General features: G+C 41.9%; 1 protein-coding gene across 5 annotated transcripts in view; it reads right to left on the minus strand.

The window, feature by feature from the left end:
• Positions 1-846: 846 nt before the first annotated feature.
• Positions 847-20,346, minus strand: part of LOC129379744 (calcium/calmodulin-dependent protein kinase type II subunit beta) — a 41,169-nt gene continuing 21,669 nt past the window's right edge. For 2 of the 5 annotated variants that reach the window (XM_055060578.1, XM_055060577.1), the window contains exons 12-21: positions 19,345-19,387; positions 17,687-17,758; positions 16,482-16,516; positions 11,980-12,048; positions 10,455-10,499; positions 9,795-9,843; positions 6,242-6,317; positions 3,517-3,611; positions 3,202-3,438; positions 847-2,724 (exon numbers count right to left, since the gene is read on the minus strand). In XM_055060578.1, coding sequence (XP_054916553.1) covers positions 3,203-3,438; positions 3,517-3,611; positions 6,242-6,317; positions 9,795-9,843; positions 10,455-10,499; positions 11,980-12,048; positions 16,482-16,516; positions 17,687-17,758; positions 19,345-19,387 — 720 coding nt within the window. In that variant the 3' untranslated portion in view covers positions 847-2,724; position 3,202. The remainder of the gene's footprint in view (positions 2,725-3,201; positions 3,439-3,516; positions 3,612-6,241; positions 6,318-9,794; positions 9,844-10,454; positions 10,500-11,979; positions 12,049-16,481; positions 16,517-17,686; positions 17,759-19,344; positions 19,388-20,346) is intronic. The other 3 variants (XM_055060581.1, XM_055060579.1, XM_055060582.1) reach the window with 2 other exon arrangements.

The following is a 20,346-nucleotide window of genomic DNA, read 5'->3' on the forward strand; positions in this document are numbered from 1 at the left end:
TCCTCACTCAACAGGTTTATAAAGCTCTTACCCAGAGTTGTAACTCTTCTCTGGGTATTTTGGCTATTTGTTAAAACTATCACCAGAATGAGATGAGACTAATGATCTGTGAAAAGATGGAGTTCCTCCACCTCCTACATGAGCTACTACTGCCATCTAAAGAAATGCAGCAGTCCTGGTCAAAAACAACCAATCAGAGCCAGGAGGAGGGTCTTATTGCCGTCAATCATCCAAATGAACAAATTGCTAAATGTGCTAAAGGCGGAGAAGCAATTCACCATGACAAGAAAACCGTTTATCCACTGTCATCGGTGGCATTCACTACAGGCTCTGCTGATGTGGAAAAGCTGGTGCCATTCAAATGGGCTTGATTGACAGCGCTAAGACCCGCCTCCTGCCTCTGATTGGTTGTTTCTAGCTAAAACTGGGGGAAAGCAGAGGAGCTTGATCTTTGTCACAGATTATTTGTCTCACAACCCACTGTCACCAAACAGTGACAGTTTCAACAAATATATACTGTATATATATAAATATTTTTTAAAAAAGGTTTTTGTAGAAGTTACATACTGCAGCTTTCATATATTTGCTATCAGGGTTCGATAGTTGAGAATCCTGATCTCAATCTCAATGCTGAAAAAGCTGATCAATCCATCTGTTACCACTTCACTTGCTCCGCCATGTTTAGCAGCTTCTTGGGTTCCAGGTGGGCGGGGCTTCATCATCTGTCCTGCTTTGATCTCATCCTTATGAATTTTTGATGAAATCTTTAGGGAATCATTACTAAAAAAGAACCAGTCAGTTGGGATTACGTGTTAATCCGCGGATGTAGGACAGGATTTGGGTGAATGAGTTTTGTACGTAGTGTTATATTTCTCATTAGTGTTTACAGAAACACAAAGCAACATGTGACAATGTTCACGGAGAGGATGTAGATACTCAATGTGCTGCATATAATATGCAGAAGCAAAAGGAAAAAACTAAAAAGCATTAAAATGCAACTTTTAGTAAAAGGCAACAATTTATTTTACCTTTTACATCATAATAATAGCCCTAATAATAACATCAGTATTAGGGCTCCAACTAACTATTATGTCAGTAAGTGATTATTTCGACGATTAGTCGATTAATCGGATTAAACAAATCGGCACATTCTGCAGATCTTTTATTTAACCACTTAAGCGTTTTTATGCAATAGTAGAAATTCATTCGAAGATACAAGTAGACAAATGAAATAAACATTTTAATTGCTCTAGTGAACGCTGGCTCCTGTGTAGCAAAAGATGCATCTGCAGCTGAAACCATACGTCTGACAAGCTCAGCTGTTTTTATTTAATCTGCTGATACACTTTTGGAATAAGTTGTTTAATTGGATAGTGCAAGATGCTTGGAGCAATTTTTTTAGTAAGTGGGTTTTGGTTTGTCTGTAAACTCCAATTAATTGATTGATCACTAAGTTAGTTGACTATTATTTCAATAATTGATTCATCACGATTAATCGGATTAATCCTTTCAGCCCCAAACCTTATTTTAGGCAATTTCTTCTAGTCACATTTGCTTTCAATCTAAAGCACCAAAAATGCTCAATACTCATATTTTTTGCTCAATAAACAGTAAAGAGCCATTCTTACTCTGTTCAGGAGCCAGGAATTAGTGAAAAAAAGCTTACATCCATTTTTTTTCTCTACAATGAACTTAGAACAGGACCTGCACTTACACAGCCCAGGAAACAGATTAAAGCTCACCAGCAGTATCAGTCCATAGAAGACAAAATTCAACCAAATGCACAGAAACATCCAACTTTAGTGATGCATTAACTTGGAAATATCATGCAAGTAAACACCGGCACAACAAAACCTGGAAATATACAGCACATGTGCAGGGGGAGGGTGTAAATCTCAACCGCTTCTTGTCGTCCAGCAGGTCAAACGTGGAGGAAATCTTCAAGAACAGGGAATACTGTAGCATGCTGCATGGGGTTTCCACTGTCTCACAGAGCAGCTCGGAGATCCAGGGGGACAGGGGAGGAGGGGGGACACACAGAGGCGTCGGTTTGGGGTCAACAACAACACTCCAGAGAAAGAGGATTAAAAACAACAAAGAAGTAACAAAAAACATAGTTAAATACACCCACAGGTCTCTCTCTGAAAGAGACGTCAGCTCTGTTTGTTCGCTTGACAGGCAGCTTTAATCGTGCAGAAAAAAAATAAATAAATAAAACAGCCACGATAATATTAAGAGTACAGGTAGGTAGTCATGCTTGTCATAAAAAAGGAGAAAAAAAAGGGATTAAAATGGGTAACAAATATACTGTACAGTAGAAAGAGCACAACAAGAGACTTCAGCCATAATAACATCAAGATCCATAACTGTGTAATAGCGGAGAAGGAGAAAGCATCGACGGGGAGCAGGAGAGAGAAAAGGTGCAGTCCGGGTGTTTCGGCCGCATGCAGGCCAGCTGAAGACAAGGCGCAGACGGGCGGTGCTTCCTGCTCACGGCTGGCGTTGCGCCCCCTGCTGTAGGTGTAGGTCAGGTTGGGTCTGCTGTGGTCGTGGAGAGAGAAGCGCCAGGTGGGTGCCCAGAGTGCCTGGGGGAACGATCCCTGCCCCAGAAAGCCTCAGCCTCCTCCCCCCACCCTTCCATCCACCTGCACGTCTCTCTCAGAGCAGAAGTCTTCTGTCGGATCGTCGGCTCGGTTCTTTCACCTTCACGTCTCCTCCGGCCGACTGGGAGGGAAGAAGAAAAGGGAACAGCAAATTAAGAGACGTCAAAAGACTGGAATGTACGTTCAGCTTGACTACCAGCAGAGTTATGGATTCAACATGTTAAAATGACACAATGTTTTATGAACTGCGTCATGCTGTGAGAGCTCTGGTGGAGGCAGCTGCAGAAAAAATAAAGACAAACCATCATCCTGGTACTACTTCCTGTCGCCTTCTTTGTTGCTTTCATCAGTAGTAACATCATCATGCAACTCACGAGGAAAAAGTAATTCCATTACAGTTTTGCAAAATAGATCTATTTTGATATGCCCAAAAAACACCTGATCCTACTGTGAAACCTTCTTATTGGAAAATTTGTTTTTTTTTGTTTTGATTTGTTTTTTCTTTACGCATGTGCTAAATCTATCATCTGAACCGTGTGGCCGCTACTTGTCGATGTTCAACCCGTTCCGCATATGTGAGATTTCCATTTGTCCGTACCTCATCCCTGCAGCGGTGCAGCAGGGGCTCCAGAGCAGTGGAAGTGCACGTTTTGCCACCGGCTGTCTCGGCGGTGCCATACTCTGGTCTCCTCTGATTGGCTGGAGCAGGGACGGCCCTGGCCGTCTACAAACTGCGTCAGGCGGATGTAGGCGATGCAGGCCGCGTCCTCGCCGATCATGTGCACGTGAGGGTTGAGGATGGTGGTGTGGATGGGCTTGCTGTTCTTGGAAAGGACTAAAGAAAGGACAGAGCACAGCGTCAGGATGCAGATGTTAAGAAAGACAGAGATAAAACGCTGACCTGTGACCTTACGATTGTCAAAGTAAAATCTGTGGAAGTCCATGCCCTCGACCAGATTTCCCAGTCCCTCAGGCTCAAAGGAGGTCAAACCAGGGTCACATATCTTCCTGCAGAAATAAAAATCAAACAAAAAGAACAGGTTTAGCATAAAATGGCAATCAATATCAATGATTAATCATCTTCCAAAAGTTGACTATACTTGTTGAAATCTTATAACTTAAAACCTACATAAACTTCTTAATAAACAACTGGAAATAACATCAAGCTCAGACTGTACACCAGCACCAGAGATTAGAGTGACATTGTCACCAAGAATCCCAAAACTTCACTTCCTCAATGCCAGGATTGAGGAGGTCTTCAAAATGTCTTCCCACTGACCCCTAACATCTCAGGTCGTTGTTATCAGCGCATCATCCTCACCATAGATGTGGTTGGTGGTGCACTGCTTCCCCCTCCTGAGATGCCAAATGGTGGATCAGAATCTCCATAAAGTCTTTCTTCATGGTCGGACAAAACTTCTTCCATGCCTGAACTTTCGCCTTGGTGACCACTCGACCTGATTCCGCTCAGAGATCCGGTACCTATCGGGTGCTTCAGGGGTCCCACATGCCAAACAGGCCCAATATAACTCCAACTTCAACTAGGCAAGTGTCCACCAGTGACTTCAAGATTGTTGCCACTACAGGCACCGACCACCTTGCAGGCATAGTTCTGGTCAGTTGCCTCAATAGTGGAGGCATGGAACAAGACCCTCAATGTCCCCACCATCACCAGGATGTGTTTGATGTTCTGCTGGATGTGGGAGATAAAGCTCCTTCTGACAGAAGACTCCAAAAGATATTCCCAACAGATTCTCACAATGTGTCTGATTCATCCTCCTCCAGCAGAGTCAACTCACTGCAGGGGGATGTGATCAGGTGGTGATCAGTTTATAGTTCATCCCATCTCATCACCCGAGTGTCCAAGACATGTGTCCGCCGAGCAAATGAAACAACCGCACTGTAAATTATTGAACTGCACTCTAAAGCGTCTTGGTGCCAAGAGCACACATGGACACGGTTATGCTTCAACACGATGCTTGTAGTGGGCAATCTATGGCCGGCACAGAAGTCCAATAACACCATTCATGTTCCGATAAGAGGAGCAGATCCTCCTCAGTTGGTCATTGATCCAGGGCCTGATTGGGCCTCCACCTGTGTCTTCTGGAGTTTCAAAAACAAAACCGATTAGGATGAATTGTGTTAAATGCACAATTCATCCTGAATCGTTCTTCAAATGAAATCAAAGAACACAATCGTCACAGTGTAGCAGGCTTTGTCCAGATGACAGTGGATTTGGTGAAACAGATGTAAGAAGGCATCTTCAACTCCATCGTCATGGAGATAAGCAAACTACAGGGGCCAGCAGGAGTCTCTCCAGGACGATTGTGATGAGGACAACAGGTCTGTCGTCACTGATGACTGATGGCTGAGGTTTCTTCAGTACCAGAACCAGCCAGGGTGTCTTCCACAACAACTTTCTCTTAGGTCAAGCTGTTGTTGAAAAGATGTTGCAGAGAAAGCAAGCTGTGGGTCAGAGGAGGGTGGGATGTCTGCGTGTTGTTGATCCTCTGAAGCTTGCACTCTGGCTTCTTCCTGTACTTCTCCTTACTGTCTTTAATTTTGACTTCAACTTGCTGATGTATGCTCCACAATAATCCTGTCTCCCTCCTTGAAGATTCTTTAGAAAAAGACTGAAAAAAGGTCAAAGGTGGGGAAGCTTTTTCAAGCTACTTTTATGGAAACTTACAACTTAAAGATATATGAAGTGTTGAAATTCCACCTGTAACAGAAAGCCTGTGGAGGGAGTTGGTGGGATTAGGGTGATGGCAAAGAGCCCTTCCAAACTGAAAGGCTTTGAGCTCCTCACCAAGGACAAATCCTCAAAATGCCAGTGGAAACATACAGAAAGCTGGTCGGCTGGTAAAATGCCAAATTGAGAATGGTATAAAAAATATTTGCCATGAACGAAACAGATACTTTTTTGAACCTGATACCACTTTCACATTGCTTTATTGCCGTTTAAAATTTGTCCGTCTCATTTCCTATCAGAAATAAACTTCTTGCATGAAAAAGACAAAAAGCTTGAACTCGCACTGAAAATAATACTGAGCGACATTTACTTAGAAAAACCTGAGCAGGTTTTTATACTTAGAAATTCTTTGCAACGTTCACCAGAAAAGTCGAAGTGCTCACTTTCACTTGTTACCAAGTGTTGAAAAAAAGTCAGGTTGTACTTTGTCAAACACTGTTACATTTTACGGCGTGTTTGTCGTTAGTGTAACACATCGGGTTCATTCCGACCATTGATTTATGTTTTTTCCGTCATATAAATTTTTCATATGTTATTTCCCATCTTAGTGGAACTGCACTTCCATCACTGAGGCCACGCTAAACCTTCCCGTCCCTCTCCCTCAATCTGCTTGGCATTATTCTTAATTATACAGTAAGCGGGGGGGAGGGGGGGGTATGGGGTTGGATGTGGATGAAACAATGAATGTAATTACTCTTTAATCTTTTAATACAACACATTTTGCATGTCAATCAGATTAATGGTTCTTCATGGCTGATGGAGAGCTTAAATGTTCACTTTACAAGATGCACATTCCTGCTGCTGGCCTGAACTTTTAAAAGCAGTGAAGGATGAGGAGCGAGAGAGAGGAGGGGGAGCGGGGGGGCCGTCGATGGGGGGGACTCACGCGTAGGCCTCGAAGTCTCCATTGTTGACGGCTTCGATAAGCTGCTCCGTGATCTTTATGATCTCCTGTTTGCGAGCTGCGGAGAGGAAGGAGAGAGAAGGATGTGACAGTCATCCTCCCAAAAAAAAAAAAAAAAGAAAAAAACGACGGCTAAGCCAGAGCAAAAGGCTCTGAGGACCATCTGAGGCTGAGGCGAGTCACAGCAGAGCTGATCGGTTTGGTAGAGGTCCGGCTCCTGATCCCATCTCCTCCTTGAACTTTATGCACACACACACTCCGTACAGCGTACGTACCCCCCATTGTGTGACTTGGCACTTGGTCGTTCCTCTACCTCCATTCATCATCCATCATATCTCTGCTGGACACATGAGGCTGCTGGAGCTCATGCTGCTATTCTTGTCCCCGGCCTTTGGACGAGATTTACCCTGTCCTCCTCCCACCACGTCCTCCCCACACTAAGTGAAGGGCTTAACTCACTCGGATTGTCTAGTTTCCTCTCTCTCTCTCTCTCTCGCTCTTATTTGCTCTCTCTTTCTCTCTCTCTACTTTTTGTACCGTTTTCTAACATGAAAGCACCTCTGTGCTTCGTCTACATGCTGTCCTGTCACATAGCTGCATGTCACATAATGAAAAGTCAGTGAAATAGAGACGTCAGTCTGCATCCCTCTTTAATGTGCTTAAAGCAACATTTCAGTTTTAATTACAACACAGTCCTGTCCCTAGAAATTTCCACTGCTGGATTCTTTTGTCCTTGTTTCATTATAAATTTATACAGTGAGACATTTTGGAAGCTCTTAGATAAAGTGCAGATAAATTTATCTTTAGCTACATAAAGTATTAAAAGTTGGAGATGCACAGTTTCATTTAATTTCTGGGAAAGAAAAAGAAAATACAAAAAGATACGTTTGTAAAGATAGAAAATGGAAAAGGAATATGACAGTGTTAGGTTATCAGGTAAATGATTTCCTCGTTGTCATTCATGACCTCATTCAGGGCGGAGCCTGTTGCAATTAATCACCTGTGTTGCCAATTGACTCACCATTAGCTGCGTTTTCATTACAAATGTTGCGCAAAATGTTTTTGCAACGAGGTAAAAAGCAACAAGACAAACTGTTTTGCACTTGCTGCGTTTCAATTAAACTAGAAATGTGATTAAAATCACAAGTGAGTAAGACTGCTCACGAGATGAGACTTTCAAAATCAAGCAGCACCATCATTCTCCAACCACTTCCTGTCGTCTTCCTCATCGTTTCCAGCAGTAGTAACACCGGGCTGTTGATCACGTGGCCCGTTTGATGCGAACTGGACTGTTGCTCGCGGTCCAGAGTTCTGCTCTTAGATGAAATTGAAAATGTGCTTTTCCTTTTGGAAAGCATCTGGAGGAAGAGAGCAGAGGAACAGAATCCACATCGGTGGAAGTCCAGTTCAGTCAGTGATGGTTTGGGTCGTCATGCCGTCTGCTGGTTCCGGCCCCCTGGGTTTTCTTAAGTCCAGTAAAAGCAGACGTCTTCCAGGACATTCTGCTGGTGACCTGAACGGAGATGCTGATTTAATTTTCCTGCCCACGCTGCCAAAGATACCAGAAGCTCCTTCAGCGACGAAGGCGTTCCTGCTCCTGATTGGCCAGCAAACTCCCCTGACCTTTAACCCCAAAGAGAAACTATGTGTTGTTGTCAAGAGGAAGATGAGAGACACCAAAGGAGCCCCAACCAAATAGCGAGTGCATAGAAATGATGCTGTTCAGAAGTTTCTTTCCTGGAAGAGGCTAGCTGCTGATCTGCAAAAAGACCAGGCCAGCACAGCTAAAAGCCTCTCAGTTTGTGAACTAACTTTCTTTTGTCTTATTTGTTTTTGCGAGAACCAGCCATGGGAAGAGCTCCATCAAGCTCTCTCGGTTTGTTAATCTCCTTTTGCCGTCAGCAGCACTGGACCGTCGTTTATGACAGAAAGGAGATAATTCTGTCCCATAATCCGAAGCTTGGACCTCCTTACCAGTAGACTCACGTATTTAAAACATACGAGGCCGTGATCGGGACTTTGGGCAGCTTACATAAGCAGATAGTGATAACATGTTCTGGCTTTTTTTTTTTCTTTACCAACTGAATAATCTAATATTTTTCAAGATATGTTTTTATTTGCTGAAGTGCAGCATGTGATGTCTCACTGAAGCAGTAAAATAAGAACTGATGAGTTTCCATTCTATTTATTAATGACCTACATCACAGTGCTGTCAAAGTGCTGGTGTTTTATGTTGTAGAGATGTTGCTCCTTTGTACAAATGTCTCCCGTCAACCTTCCTTATCTTCACAATGCTCTTAAATCAGGTTAGGAAATTTGCTTAGAAAGGCGAATGACAACTTTTCTAAGTTTTTCTATGTTGGCCTTTTTCCCCACTGTTGCATCCAGTCAGTATTTAGGTCCATCATTCTTCCACTGTCTGAGTTAAAATCAAAACTTTCATTTAAATTTTGACCTGAAGACAAAGCTAAGCAATTTCTGCCATATCATGAGTTTTTGTGGTTGACAGGTTTTCCTTCTTTTATTTTTTTTTCCTTATTTTTCATTGAAGATCAATGAAAAACATTAAGAGACAGCATTATCTGAAATCGCCATTTTTGATCTTTACATCATGTTATAAGGGAGTGTTGTTGCCTTGACTCTTTCAAGCATGACTGAGAAATCCTTGCATCTCTCATGGCAACCATTCAGCTATGAAAAAACGCTTGGTGGGACCAAATGCCACCTTCGAGGACTAACTGCTACTTGGAGTTGCAATTTCCTACTCTCCCACTCAGCTGCTTCAGACTAGTCAGCAGCAATTAGTGAGCACCTAGTGGAAGTGTGCGTTTGATGGGTTTATTATAGGAGCTACTTGTCAGTGCTGTGTAACAGAGGTGGGGGAGGTGGAACTTGGAAACTGCAGCTCAGAGGTAGAGTTTGGTCCTCGAAGGCAGAGCTAGGTCCCTCCAGGCGTTTTGTACAGCTGAATGGGAGTTTCAACAATTTCTCAAAAGTGCGTCAAAGAATCAAGGCAACGCTGCAGGTATGTTTTTGATGATGGAATATTATAACAAGATTCGAAGCTCAGAAATGTGCTGTGGTGGTGTAGGGGTTAAGCACATATGGAGGCTTCAGTCTGCAACGTGGCTGTCGCAGGTTCAATTCCCAGCCTTGAAGCCTTTCCTTTGTCTTTCCCTTCTCTCATTACCCACTTTTCTGTCAATTAACTATCATAAAAAAGGCCATTAGAGCCACTAAAAGCTTAAAAAAAGACGAGAAGCTCAAAAAAGTAAATTTTACATAACACCGCCCCTTTAAAAGAGAACAAAAACAAACAAATTTTTACTAAACATTTTTATAAACTATCATTTTCTTCCACTTCACAACAATACTTGACTGGTCTGTTATGTAAAATCTTAATAAATCACAATAGCTGGTGGTCATAACGTCATAAAGTTGGAAATGACTTCCAAAACTCTTCTGAGGAACTCTGATAGTCAGCAGTTTGAAATTCCAGTGAGTCAGCTGGGTGTACTTGTGTTAAAGGGCCTACCTTTAACATCCTCGTCCTCAATGGTGGTGTTACTGCTGTCGGACGATTCCTGAAACAGAAAGAAGACGGAGCGCGTGGATGACTGGAACCACCAAACCTAATCAAACCAGGCTGTTTGACCCGATACGGCATGCAGACCTGAACACAACACGCTTACGCTTCAGCCTACAGCTCCATCTTACACAACAGTTATGCCAATAATACAAAAGAGAAACAAACAAACAAAAAAAAACACAACACTGCATTTCTTGCCACAACCCAATCCTCTCTGCGGATTGAGCCCGTCTCTGTGGGAACAAACGCAGACACAGGTAGAACGCTTAGCCACGTTTAGCACACAGTCTGAGTGGAACGGGTGTTAATCTGGCCGCGTTCCTGCTGACACACATTGATTTCTCTGAGAACTTCACTCATCTGAACGCAGTGAGGCAGCAGAAGACAACAGTGAAAAGGCTCCACAGGTTCACACCTCTCTCATGCAGAGAAAAAAAATCACCAAAAAAACTTCACAGTACATAAAGTATGAAATAAAAAAAAGACCCTATGAAAGACACTCTTTGGTCCACCAGGGGATAGGAACAGAGTAAAGAGGAGGGAAGACAAATGACGGGGAGAAGACGAGGAATGAGGGAGATGGAGGGAGGAAAAGAGAGGATGTACCTTGATCCCATCTACTGGGTTATGGATGACAGTTGTCTGTGGCTCCTGGAGGAACAATGGAGAGAAAGAGGGGGAGGAAAAAAGAGAAAGCGGGAGTAAATGAAGGAAAAATGAGTTATGACCAAATGAGAGTCAGCAGACAGTAAGACAAGAGCAACACATGGAAACGTTCTGAACACGGGAAGAACCTGGGACAAACAGTGACGGCAAAAAAACACAAAAAAACAAGAAAGAAGAATGTAGTCATGTAATTATTATTCACTTCGTCTCTTATGAAAGATGAAACCTAGCAGATTGTTTTTAGCCCTTTAAAACACATGTTGGGATATTGAGCCCATTATAACTGAATTCTTCCCAGAGTTTGATTTAAAGCTTCATTCTTCTCAGTAGCGGCGTTTCCAATGCAAACATAAGCAGAAACTTTATCAATATTCCTTTGACACTGGTGTGATGCAAAAACAAAAAATGCAGTTTTTAGAAAAACAGGGAAAAAAACAAGTTGTTCTAGCACAAAATCATTATGTATTAATGAAGACAATTTTTATTTATTTTTTAAATGTCAAATTGTGCAGCTAAATGGTCAATGGAAACGCATCTAGTGATTTAGGTCCACTGAATGCAACACAAGTATTTCTACCACGATGCAAAAAAACAGAATAATAAAAAAATAAATAAACAATATAGTTCCCATACTTTTTTCCCTTTAACATCCAAACATAAGTGCAGCTCTGGTCACTAGTTTAAACACACTCCTCTTGGATATGACGCTTTAAAATATGAATGTGAGGCTTTATTTTTCTCTCAGAGAGTGAAATGATGATGAAAGGTAAAATTTCACTCAATTTGGAAAAAAAAGGAATTAGGACCACAGGTTGGAAGGAATGTGTTTTTTTTCTATCCATCAGGTTGAAAAGTCAATTAGTAGGAAACATTCAGTCCTACTAATCTTTCATTAAAGTTGCAGAGAAGCAGTGGCGCCCCCTGGAGGGGGGGGGGGGAGAGAGAGGACGGACGGACGGACGGACAGACAGACAGACAGACAGACAGACAGACAGACAGACAGACAGACAGACAGACAGATAGATAGATAGATAGATAGATAGATAGATAGATAGATAGATAGATAGATAGATAGATAGATAGATAGATAGATTGATTGATTGATTGATTGATTGATTGATTTCTGCCTCAAGTCAATCCTGTCTCAGATTTCTACAGACATTTCCTTTCATGTCATTGTTGGTGCTTGACCTCTGACCTGCACTGTCAGCAGTGGGACCTTGCATACACGTGTGTGAGCCTTCCCAAAGGGGAGACCATTACAGAACCCAAACCTCTAGTCAACCTTTGCATCAACAGACGTTTCTCGTGAAGCTGCGATTCAAAACTTTATTATTTTGCAAACACACAAAAATAACACACACACACACACACACACACACACACACAGGCACACTGTGCAGTGTAAATGTGGTCCTGAACAGACAGACAGGTAGACAGACAGACAGGACACAGAGCTGCGTACCAGTGCAGCAGAAGGGATGTTGCCTTTGGGACTGGTGACTATGCTGTTTCTGGTGCTGTTTGTCTGCGGCTGTGACGGAAACACAAAGTGTGGCATTAGTGCTCAGAGACAACGCAGACCGGTTCCATCTGCTGGCTGGGAGAGGGTGAGGACTGGACAACAAAAAAAATAGATACACAGTGTAATAAAGGTAAATATAGATAGCGGAGGAGTGCTCCAGACAAAATAACTCTAGGAAGATCGAATGGAGAAAAGGGTTTCCACAGTGATTCTAACAACTCAGTTTATGATTATTACTTGAGCGCACTTGGTTTGCAGTGGCCTAATCAAAGGATTTAAAGAACCAAGGCTTGATTGCAGTTGCCATTGCCAAGGGTGACACACCCAACTATCAGGTTTAGAGAGCAGGTAGATTAGGAGACTTTTACCTTTGAATAAATGCAGACTCTATAGTCGAGGGGAGGGGTTGGCAATTTTGGTAACAGATTTTGCTTTTGATATTAAAACACAAACATCAAGCAAACTTTGCAAAACCAAGTGAAAGAAAACCACAAAAACAATAAAGCAACATGTAGCCGCTTCGTTTAACCGGAGGAGAGGACGAGACCCGCAGCATTTATTTCTGACAAAACTGTGAAGCATAACAGGCAGTTCACACACACCCACACAAATACATAACATGCTAAATATATAGCTGCTGTTTCTTAAATAAGCGGCGAGAATGTAAGTGCGTGTTCTAAACCAGCATGCAGAAACAGTCGACTGCAGGCATGACGCGCGCACACACACACACACACACACACACACACACACACACACACACACACACACACACACACACACACACACACACACTCCACAGAGGAACGCTCTGAAAGCCGAGCGGGGCCACAAAACTGGTTGCAATCATTCAGTTTATATGTCTACATATTTAGTACCTTAATATTGAGGAACATGAAGCGGTCATATTTAGGGTTATGAGAGTTTGTAACTTGGAGTCAAACAAACTCAACCACAAAGCAAATCTGAGCGATTTGAATGTTGTTTGTGATAATCAAAAGAAAACATCAGCGGGGATTTGATGAATGGAAAGCTGTTATTACAGCAATCACTTCAGGAAGTCATTTTGTTGATGTTCAGTAAACATTTGAAGAGGTTTTATTTTTTTTTTTAATGGAACCTGCATATTCTGTAATTTACTACATTTATACACAGTGTTTGATTTTTTTCTCCAGTCAGTTTTTAATCTTTTGACACTAACATGACCTGGAACACAGCTTGAGTCGTGTTCCGTCAGGAGGAAGTGACGGTTTTCCAACTTTAAAAACAAATTGAAATCTGACATTTGTGTTGAAGAGCTGCTTTTGGAACAAAATATTTTCCATCACAGTTTTAGTGGAGGAAGTCAACCCTGCCCAGTAGAGGGCGCGTGTTTCCAGATCTGAAAAAATACACTCAAGGGGTACAAACTTTATTTGCAGGTAGAAAAGTAGATGTAATAATGTGAACCCAGAACATTTCAGCACCACTGGCCTCATTATTTAAATGAGAGAGAGAAAGACACAAAAAGGGACGTTAAACAGAGCGATTTAAACTGAGCCGTCGCTCATCCTCAGGTTTTAAATCTTAGTCTTAAGATAAAGCTCCAGTGCTGAAGGATAATAAGACATTTCCAGGTTGGCTGCCTTTCTGTGACTTCACAGCACAGATCTGGCAGCCCTGCGATTATGTAATGACAGATTAATCATCTGGTGGGAAATAATCTGAGATTAGCATCAGGGCGCTCCACGCCAGCAAGGGGAGGGTTAGTGATGTGGGAAAGAGAGACTGGAGGAGACAGAAAGAAGAGACTGGAAAACTGCTTTATTAATAAAAACGGTGGTGGAATCAAGGATGCTTCACTGGATGCCTGACAGCAAAGACAACATCTCTGCATCGGGTTATAGATTCTTACGTTTTGGTCCCATGAGGAGATTATTTTCTTCATCTTAGTTTCATTTGGTTTTCTACAGCATATTAGTTCCATTGCAAATATTAAAAAAGCAGAGGAGTCAATTTGTGAGAAAAAAAACTCACAATGTAAGTCTCCGTCAGCGTGACAAACAGCAATACAGTTATTTGACACGTCAGGTATGAACAATATTAAAGGTGGGTGGAAAAAAAACATGCCTTCATATTTTCGTCTGGCTTTCTGTTTAGCCTATAACAGTAAAACAGACAGAACTGTAATTGACACAAAGCTGCTGTCTTTTCCGAGATTTTCCGATCACTTAAAGTGAAAATGGATTTCCAGCAAGTTGTTGGGGTTCTGTTGACAAACTGTGAGTAGCAGGAATCCAAATAATTGTTGTATAATTACAGCAGATGAGTGAAGTTAACTCTATTAACAGACAGCATAACATCCTCCCAGTGCTCACACCTAACAAGCCCAGATGAATTAATAATTATAACCATGTCATTTTATGGTTCTTCTGACACCTGGAGAGGACATAAAAGACTAATAATATTAATTATGTGTCTGACACTATGTGTGATTTCATGGAGAAACTCTGACGGGAAAGAATAACGGTGAGCTAATTTATTCATGTACTTGTTTTGAACCAACTGTTGGTGGCGCCGCAGTGGGCAGGATTATTTTTTGGGAGGTCAAAGTGGAAGCAGGTTCCCGTCTTAAATGTGCAAAACCGACTGGTTTGAGCTTTATGTCATGCTATAATGCCATTCCCTCATCAAAAACACACGTGGAGTGTTGCTTAGATTTTTTTTTTTCATGCATGCTTGAGAAATCCTTTAATCTCCATGGCAACCATGCAGCTGCGCAAAACGCCTGGGCGGCCCTAGCTCCGCCTTGGAGACAGAGCTTGCCGTTGGGGCTGCAGGTTCCAGAAAGAGCAGGGGCTTTTAAAGAGACGGGACCCAATTTCACGGTGTTGAATTACAAAATTTTCTTCAAGTCATGTTTGATATGTACAACATTTCAAACAACTAAAGTTAACATAATACTTGCCTGTGCTACAAAATCGCACTATGTAGCTGGAAAATACTTCACGCTGCCCCTTTAAGCATTGTAGCTGACTTACACAGAGCTTTCATCCAGAGAACACACACAGGCTCCACTGACTCATGCAAACACAGCATGCTTATACAGCACACACAAGACACAGGCTTCCAACAGAGGAACACGTACCGCAAACACACATACACACACACACACACACGCACACACACACACACACACACACACACACACACACACCCACCCACACACACACACACCCACACACACACACACACACACACACACACACACACACACACACACACACACACACACGCACACACACACACACACGCACAACCGAAAGCAGCAGACTGCAAACAGTTCAGACTTTTGATGAAATTACAGCAAAAATAAGTGCAGAAACACCATCAGAACCCAAATTATTGCACACTCAGCATCTGTGAAGTCTCTTTGGAGACTTAAGGCATGCAGAAGTGGATACTGCATGCTTTGACCCCTCATTAAAGCAGGATTTATTTTAGTGAGATTCGCTTTGGCACTGAGGGAATATTCCGAGTGAAAAATGTTTGCAGCAGAGCTGCACAAAGTGTCCGCCAAGCCGAATGAAGATATCTGAGAGAGCAAACACTGAAAAAAATGCAATGCAACTCCAACTTAAAGAAAATTCAATAATTGGTCATAAGTTTTCTGTATGTAACCTTTACTTTACCAGAATAAAAAGTCCATTGAGACTAAAAATATGTCAAGAGAGCCTTGACCAAGAACCAGCAACAAATACGTCACACAAGATCTAATTCAATTACTCCAAGTAAACTTAGGAAGTTTATTAAGTTGTCAAGTTCTACAAATTTCATTCAACTGCTTGTGACCAGTTAACACATTTATTATTTTAAAGTTGGAGCTGCTTTTGCTTTATTTCAGTGAGGATGCAGAGAATCAGGTGTAGATTTCAAAAGATTGAAAGAAACTTGAGGAAAAAATTTACTTTTCATATGAATCAGTGGGTTTGTGACATCGAACATAAAACTGATACCAAGTTTTGAGTTTGATATGATCATAATTTAACCAAACATGCCACTGTGCAGGCCTCCTTCAGGCTGCAGGTACACTGGAAACAGAACGAAACGCAGGTGATCCCACTTTTTAAATATATTAAGCTTAAATAAATGTAAAAAAAAAAAAAAAAAAAAAAAAAAAAGTTTGACAAGCTTAATTTGCTTGCATGGAACAAAACAATTTATTTTAAATTGGAGCTCCATTTATTTTATTTTTTCAGTATACATGCATAATGAGGTTTACCTCTTGATTTTCACTGGTAGAAATAAAACTTCCTGCAAAAGAATGACTCATGCTGTGCCATTAAAGCTAAAACTCTGCAGTACTTAACGTAACGACAAGTTTGCCATGAATTAAAAAAATACAAAACAATAAACGTGGAACAAAAGGGAGACGGAGTGCATGAAAACTGGACCTGGCCTACCTTGACGTCTGCTTTCTTGTTGAGGAGACTCTTGGCTGCTGCAGAGAGGCAGAACGACACACCCTCAGACGAAAGAGTACACATCACAGCAAACGTTCAGACCACCTGCAAATCTGCTCTCACAAAACACACGCACACGGTTGTTCATGCATGCATGCTTGCAAAAAAAATAAAATACATTCGAAAAACACCACCTGCTTGAAAGCAAGCTGGAATTATTACAAATTAAAGCAAAACTGATAAAAAAAGAAAACAAAACATTCCCTTTAGTTCAGTGGGAAACATTAAAAACTGGCTCTTCCGAACCCTGATTTGCTCTTCAGAGCATTAGATAAGCAGAGGGCATCAGCCATGAGGGCAGGGGGAGGGGGGGTAAAAAAAAAAGTCTAATTCTCCATATAATCCAAACACACAGATGCACACACAGCCACCGAGGGCGGATTAGGAATGGAGCTGTGGAGGCAGTGGAATGGAGCTGCAGGTGAACGATAATGGGTCGGTTAATCTCAACAGTGGGCTGGATTACTGCGGTTCACTGGCGGCTGCAGCGGGAAGGTGATGAGGGGCAGGAAACACAGAGAGAGCGCGCTCTGGTGCTGGGATACTTTCTGAGATGTTCACAACGAGACGAGGAGCCGCAGCGCCGACGTTGATCCCTCATCAGAGAGACGCTGCAGCTCCGCGTGAAGAAGCGAACCCTCCCATCTCTCTCTGTGTCCCCCTCATATTCTGAATATCAATATCAATTCTCAATGCACCCCGGATTCCTGTTACCACAGAAGAAGAGATGAAAATCAATTCACTCTTCTCACGAGCTGCGTTTCCATTCACCATGTGACTGCGCAATCTGACGTTTCAAAAATAAATTTCCATTGCAAAACTGCAATGGAAACACTTTTTTGCATCACACCAGTCACATGAGCAACAACCGGATGTCGCCACTGGCTCAAACCACGAAGAAGGCAGCGACAGGAAGTGGCAGCGGGTTCAACCTTTGTCAAAGTTTTTGGCAGAGGTTGGAAAAGCAGCTACAGAGGAGCGACGAAGCTGCTTACCTTAGTAGATATTTAAGGTGCGTTAACGGTGAACAGAGCGAAAGAGAGAGGTTAGAAGGAGCAGAGAGCGTGAGCGATGTGCAGGTTTTCATGTAACTGGGTCGGTTTAAGGCTTTTCCAACCCAGAGGGAGCGGAGGGAGCGGGGTCACCTTGTTCCACGATTCCAGCGGTGGTTCCTGCCACCCCGCTGACGGCAGCTGGAGCCGTGGTCTGTCGACCCACTGAAACACAACGGAGAGAGACGAGGCTATTGGACAAGAGAAAACCAGGAACCTCAGGGTTTTCTGCTGGAGTAAAAAAAATATGCTTTATTACAGGCCATGCAGTGCTTTGCCAAAATATTCCTACCACCCTGAACTTCACATTTTTCCATGATACAACCACAAAAGTTAATTTCTTTAATGCAATTTTATTTAACAAATATCAGTTAGTTCTCTGTCATCGCAGGTTGTAGATCCATGGGTTCGATTTAAAGCTGCAGTGTCACTTTTATGAAAAAAATATATATATTTTGTTTCATATTTGTTAAAACTGTCATCTTATTGTGATTGTTATGAGACAAATCATCTGTGAAAATAACCAATCTGTTTTACTTTCTTCCAATGCTAACCAGAAACAACCAATCAGAGCCAGGAGGCGGGGCTTGGCGCTGCTCATCATCTCCCTCTGCCTCTCGGCTGGGCGCCGTTCTACGCTGCGGCTGATAGAGCCTGACCTGAATGAATTAGAAGTGAGGGAAGACGTGGAGGAAATCAGTCTTTTCGCCAATTGTCTGCCTCACTTTTCACTGTGACGACATAGTGACACTCAAATTTATTTATAATCTGCCAAGACTTGAAAGCAGGTCCAAAATGAATCTATTTGAGTGATAAGATTCATTCTTTAACCGCAGCAGAAATATAGTTTGTTTTTTTTACTAGGAAGCTAACCACAAATGCACATCACACTTTTTAGATTTTTGGACATAAAAAGTATATATTATATAATATGTATACTCCTTCTATCCTAGTTTATAACTGTGCACTGTTTTGGTTGATCCTGTATTGCATTAAATTCTCAATAAAATACATTAGAGTTTATATTTTTGACATGACAGAATGTATAAAACAACCTGGTTGTACTGTAGCTTAAACATGCTGAATACATTTTCAAAGCACTGCATCTGTAAGACATGCTCAGTCATTCAGCGTTCTCTGAGTGACTCTGCTGATTGGTCTAATTCTGTCACCTGACCTCACGGTGCGTTTCGACTGAAAAACTCAGACCAGATGGGATGCTGTGACACTACCGGACGCTTTGGCGGCCATGCTGGTGAGGCTTACGGTTCTGGACTCATCAGACAGATATTAACATTTCAAATGTTTGTTCCTCACACCTGATGTCATCTTCTTGGTGCGTCAGATCAAACGTATCTGTGTGCCGACTGAACTCAGAAGAAGAGGCTGATCTCTGATTAAACACTCGTCTGCAGTAAAGGGAACTTCCTTTTCTCCTCATTTGGCTGAGTAAGTGGTCATAAAAATTAATTGGCTGCAGTTCCCGAACGAGGTTTTTCCTATCAGCACTGCTGCAACACATCACACGTAATGGTCTATTGTAATTAAAACATGTTTAGTCAGAACTGCAGGGAGCTGAAACTGAACAGGACGAACTGTATAGTTTTTCTCAGCCAGGCTTGGAGATATTTTTCACATTTCTTCTGTACTTTGCCATCATATGCATAAATGAGTGTGAACTTTAGTGTGGGTGTGCTTGTGTGTGAAGGACAGATGGCATGTCAGCGGTCTGATCAGAGCACAGTTCTTACCAGAGAAGTTCCTGGAGACAAGCATGGTGGTTAAGATGGCTCCCTTTGGTTAGACAGAGAGAGAGAGAGAAAGAAAGAAAGGGAGATAGAGCAGCATTATCATGAGGCCAAACAAACACACGAGTGAACAGGTTTCATGCCTGAATCAGGCATGTAAAAGTTTCATTCTGGACCATGTCAAGATTATGGACGTTCTCAAAACGGCCGGTTAGTGCCAGCATGTATTTTATCCAGAGTGCCGTCTTTCTTCAGCCAGAAAAAACTATATTGATTGCAGTTTTTCGGGCTGATTGCAGATTACCGATTTTTAAAAATCTCACCTACCGATACTGATTTAAAAAAAAAAAATTTATCTGAAATGTTAAATTTAGCAAGAAAGTCGCTGAGTTGGGAACAGGGGGAGGACTGCTGAGGCAGATAAGATCGGTGGATAAGATCGGCCTCACATGTAAATATGGGTCGATCACCAATCAGCCAATATTAAAGAAACCGGGGCCGATTTATCGATACACACTGAAATAAAACCCATCAACAAATTGTTACATAAAATAAAATATTAATAAATAGTTATATCTGCATTCACTAAGTCCTTCTTAAAGTTAAATAATACTGAACATCTTTTCACATTGATTGTGCTTATCATTATTTTTCAATTAAAATGACCAATTTTGAAGTGCTAACAGAAATAATTGTGGGAATTTTTTTCAGTATTGGCTCTTTTTTCATGCATGAAAAGAGAAAGGTGGAATGTGTCTAGCCAGGCTTTTTGTGCATCCATAGCCTAGAAAATTCTGTGGACTTTTATTATGAAACTCGGACCATTATTGTTAAGCCGTTTCTTTTAAAGTAGTCACACCTCTGTCTTTTGTTTTGTTTTTTGTTTTTTTAAGAGATTTTTTTTTACAATGCTTTCCATTGGAAATATATGTGAAGGAAAGCTGCACATGTGATCAAGTCACTCTGGGAAGAACTAATCTCCATCTTACTTTGAAGATTTATGGC

The sequence above is a fragment of the Poeciliopsis prolifica genome, unplaced genomic scaffold (assembly GCF_027474105.1).
Source record: "Poeciliopsis prolifica strain line A6 unplaced genomic scaffold, Auburn_PproV2 SCAFFOLD061, whole genome shotgun sequence".
NCBI classification, from domain to species: domain Eukaryota; kingdom Metazoa; phylum Chordata; class Actinopteri; order Cyprinodontiformes; family Poeciliidae; genus Poeciliopsis; species Poeciliopsis prolifica.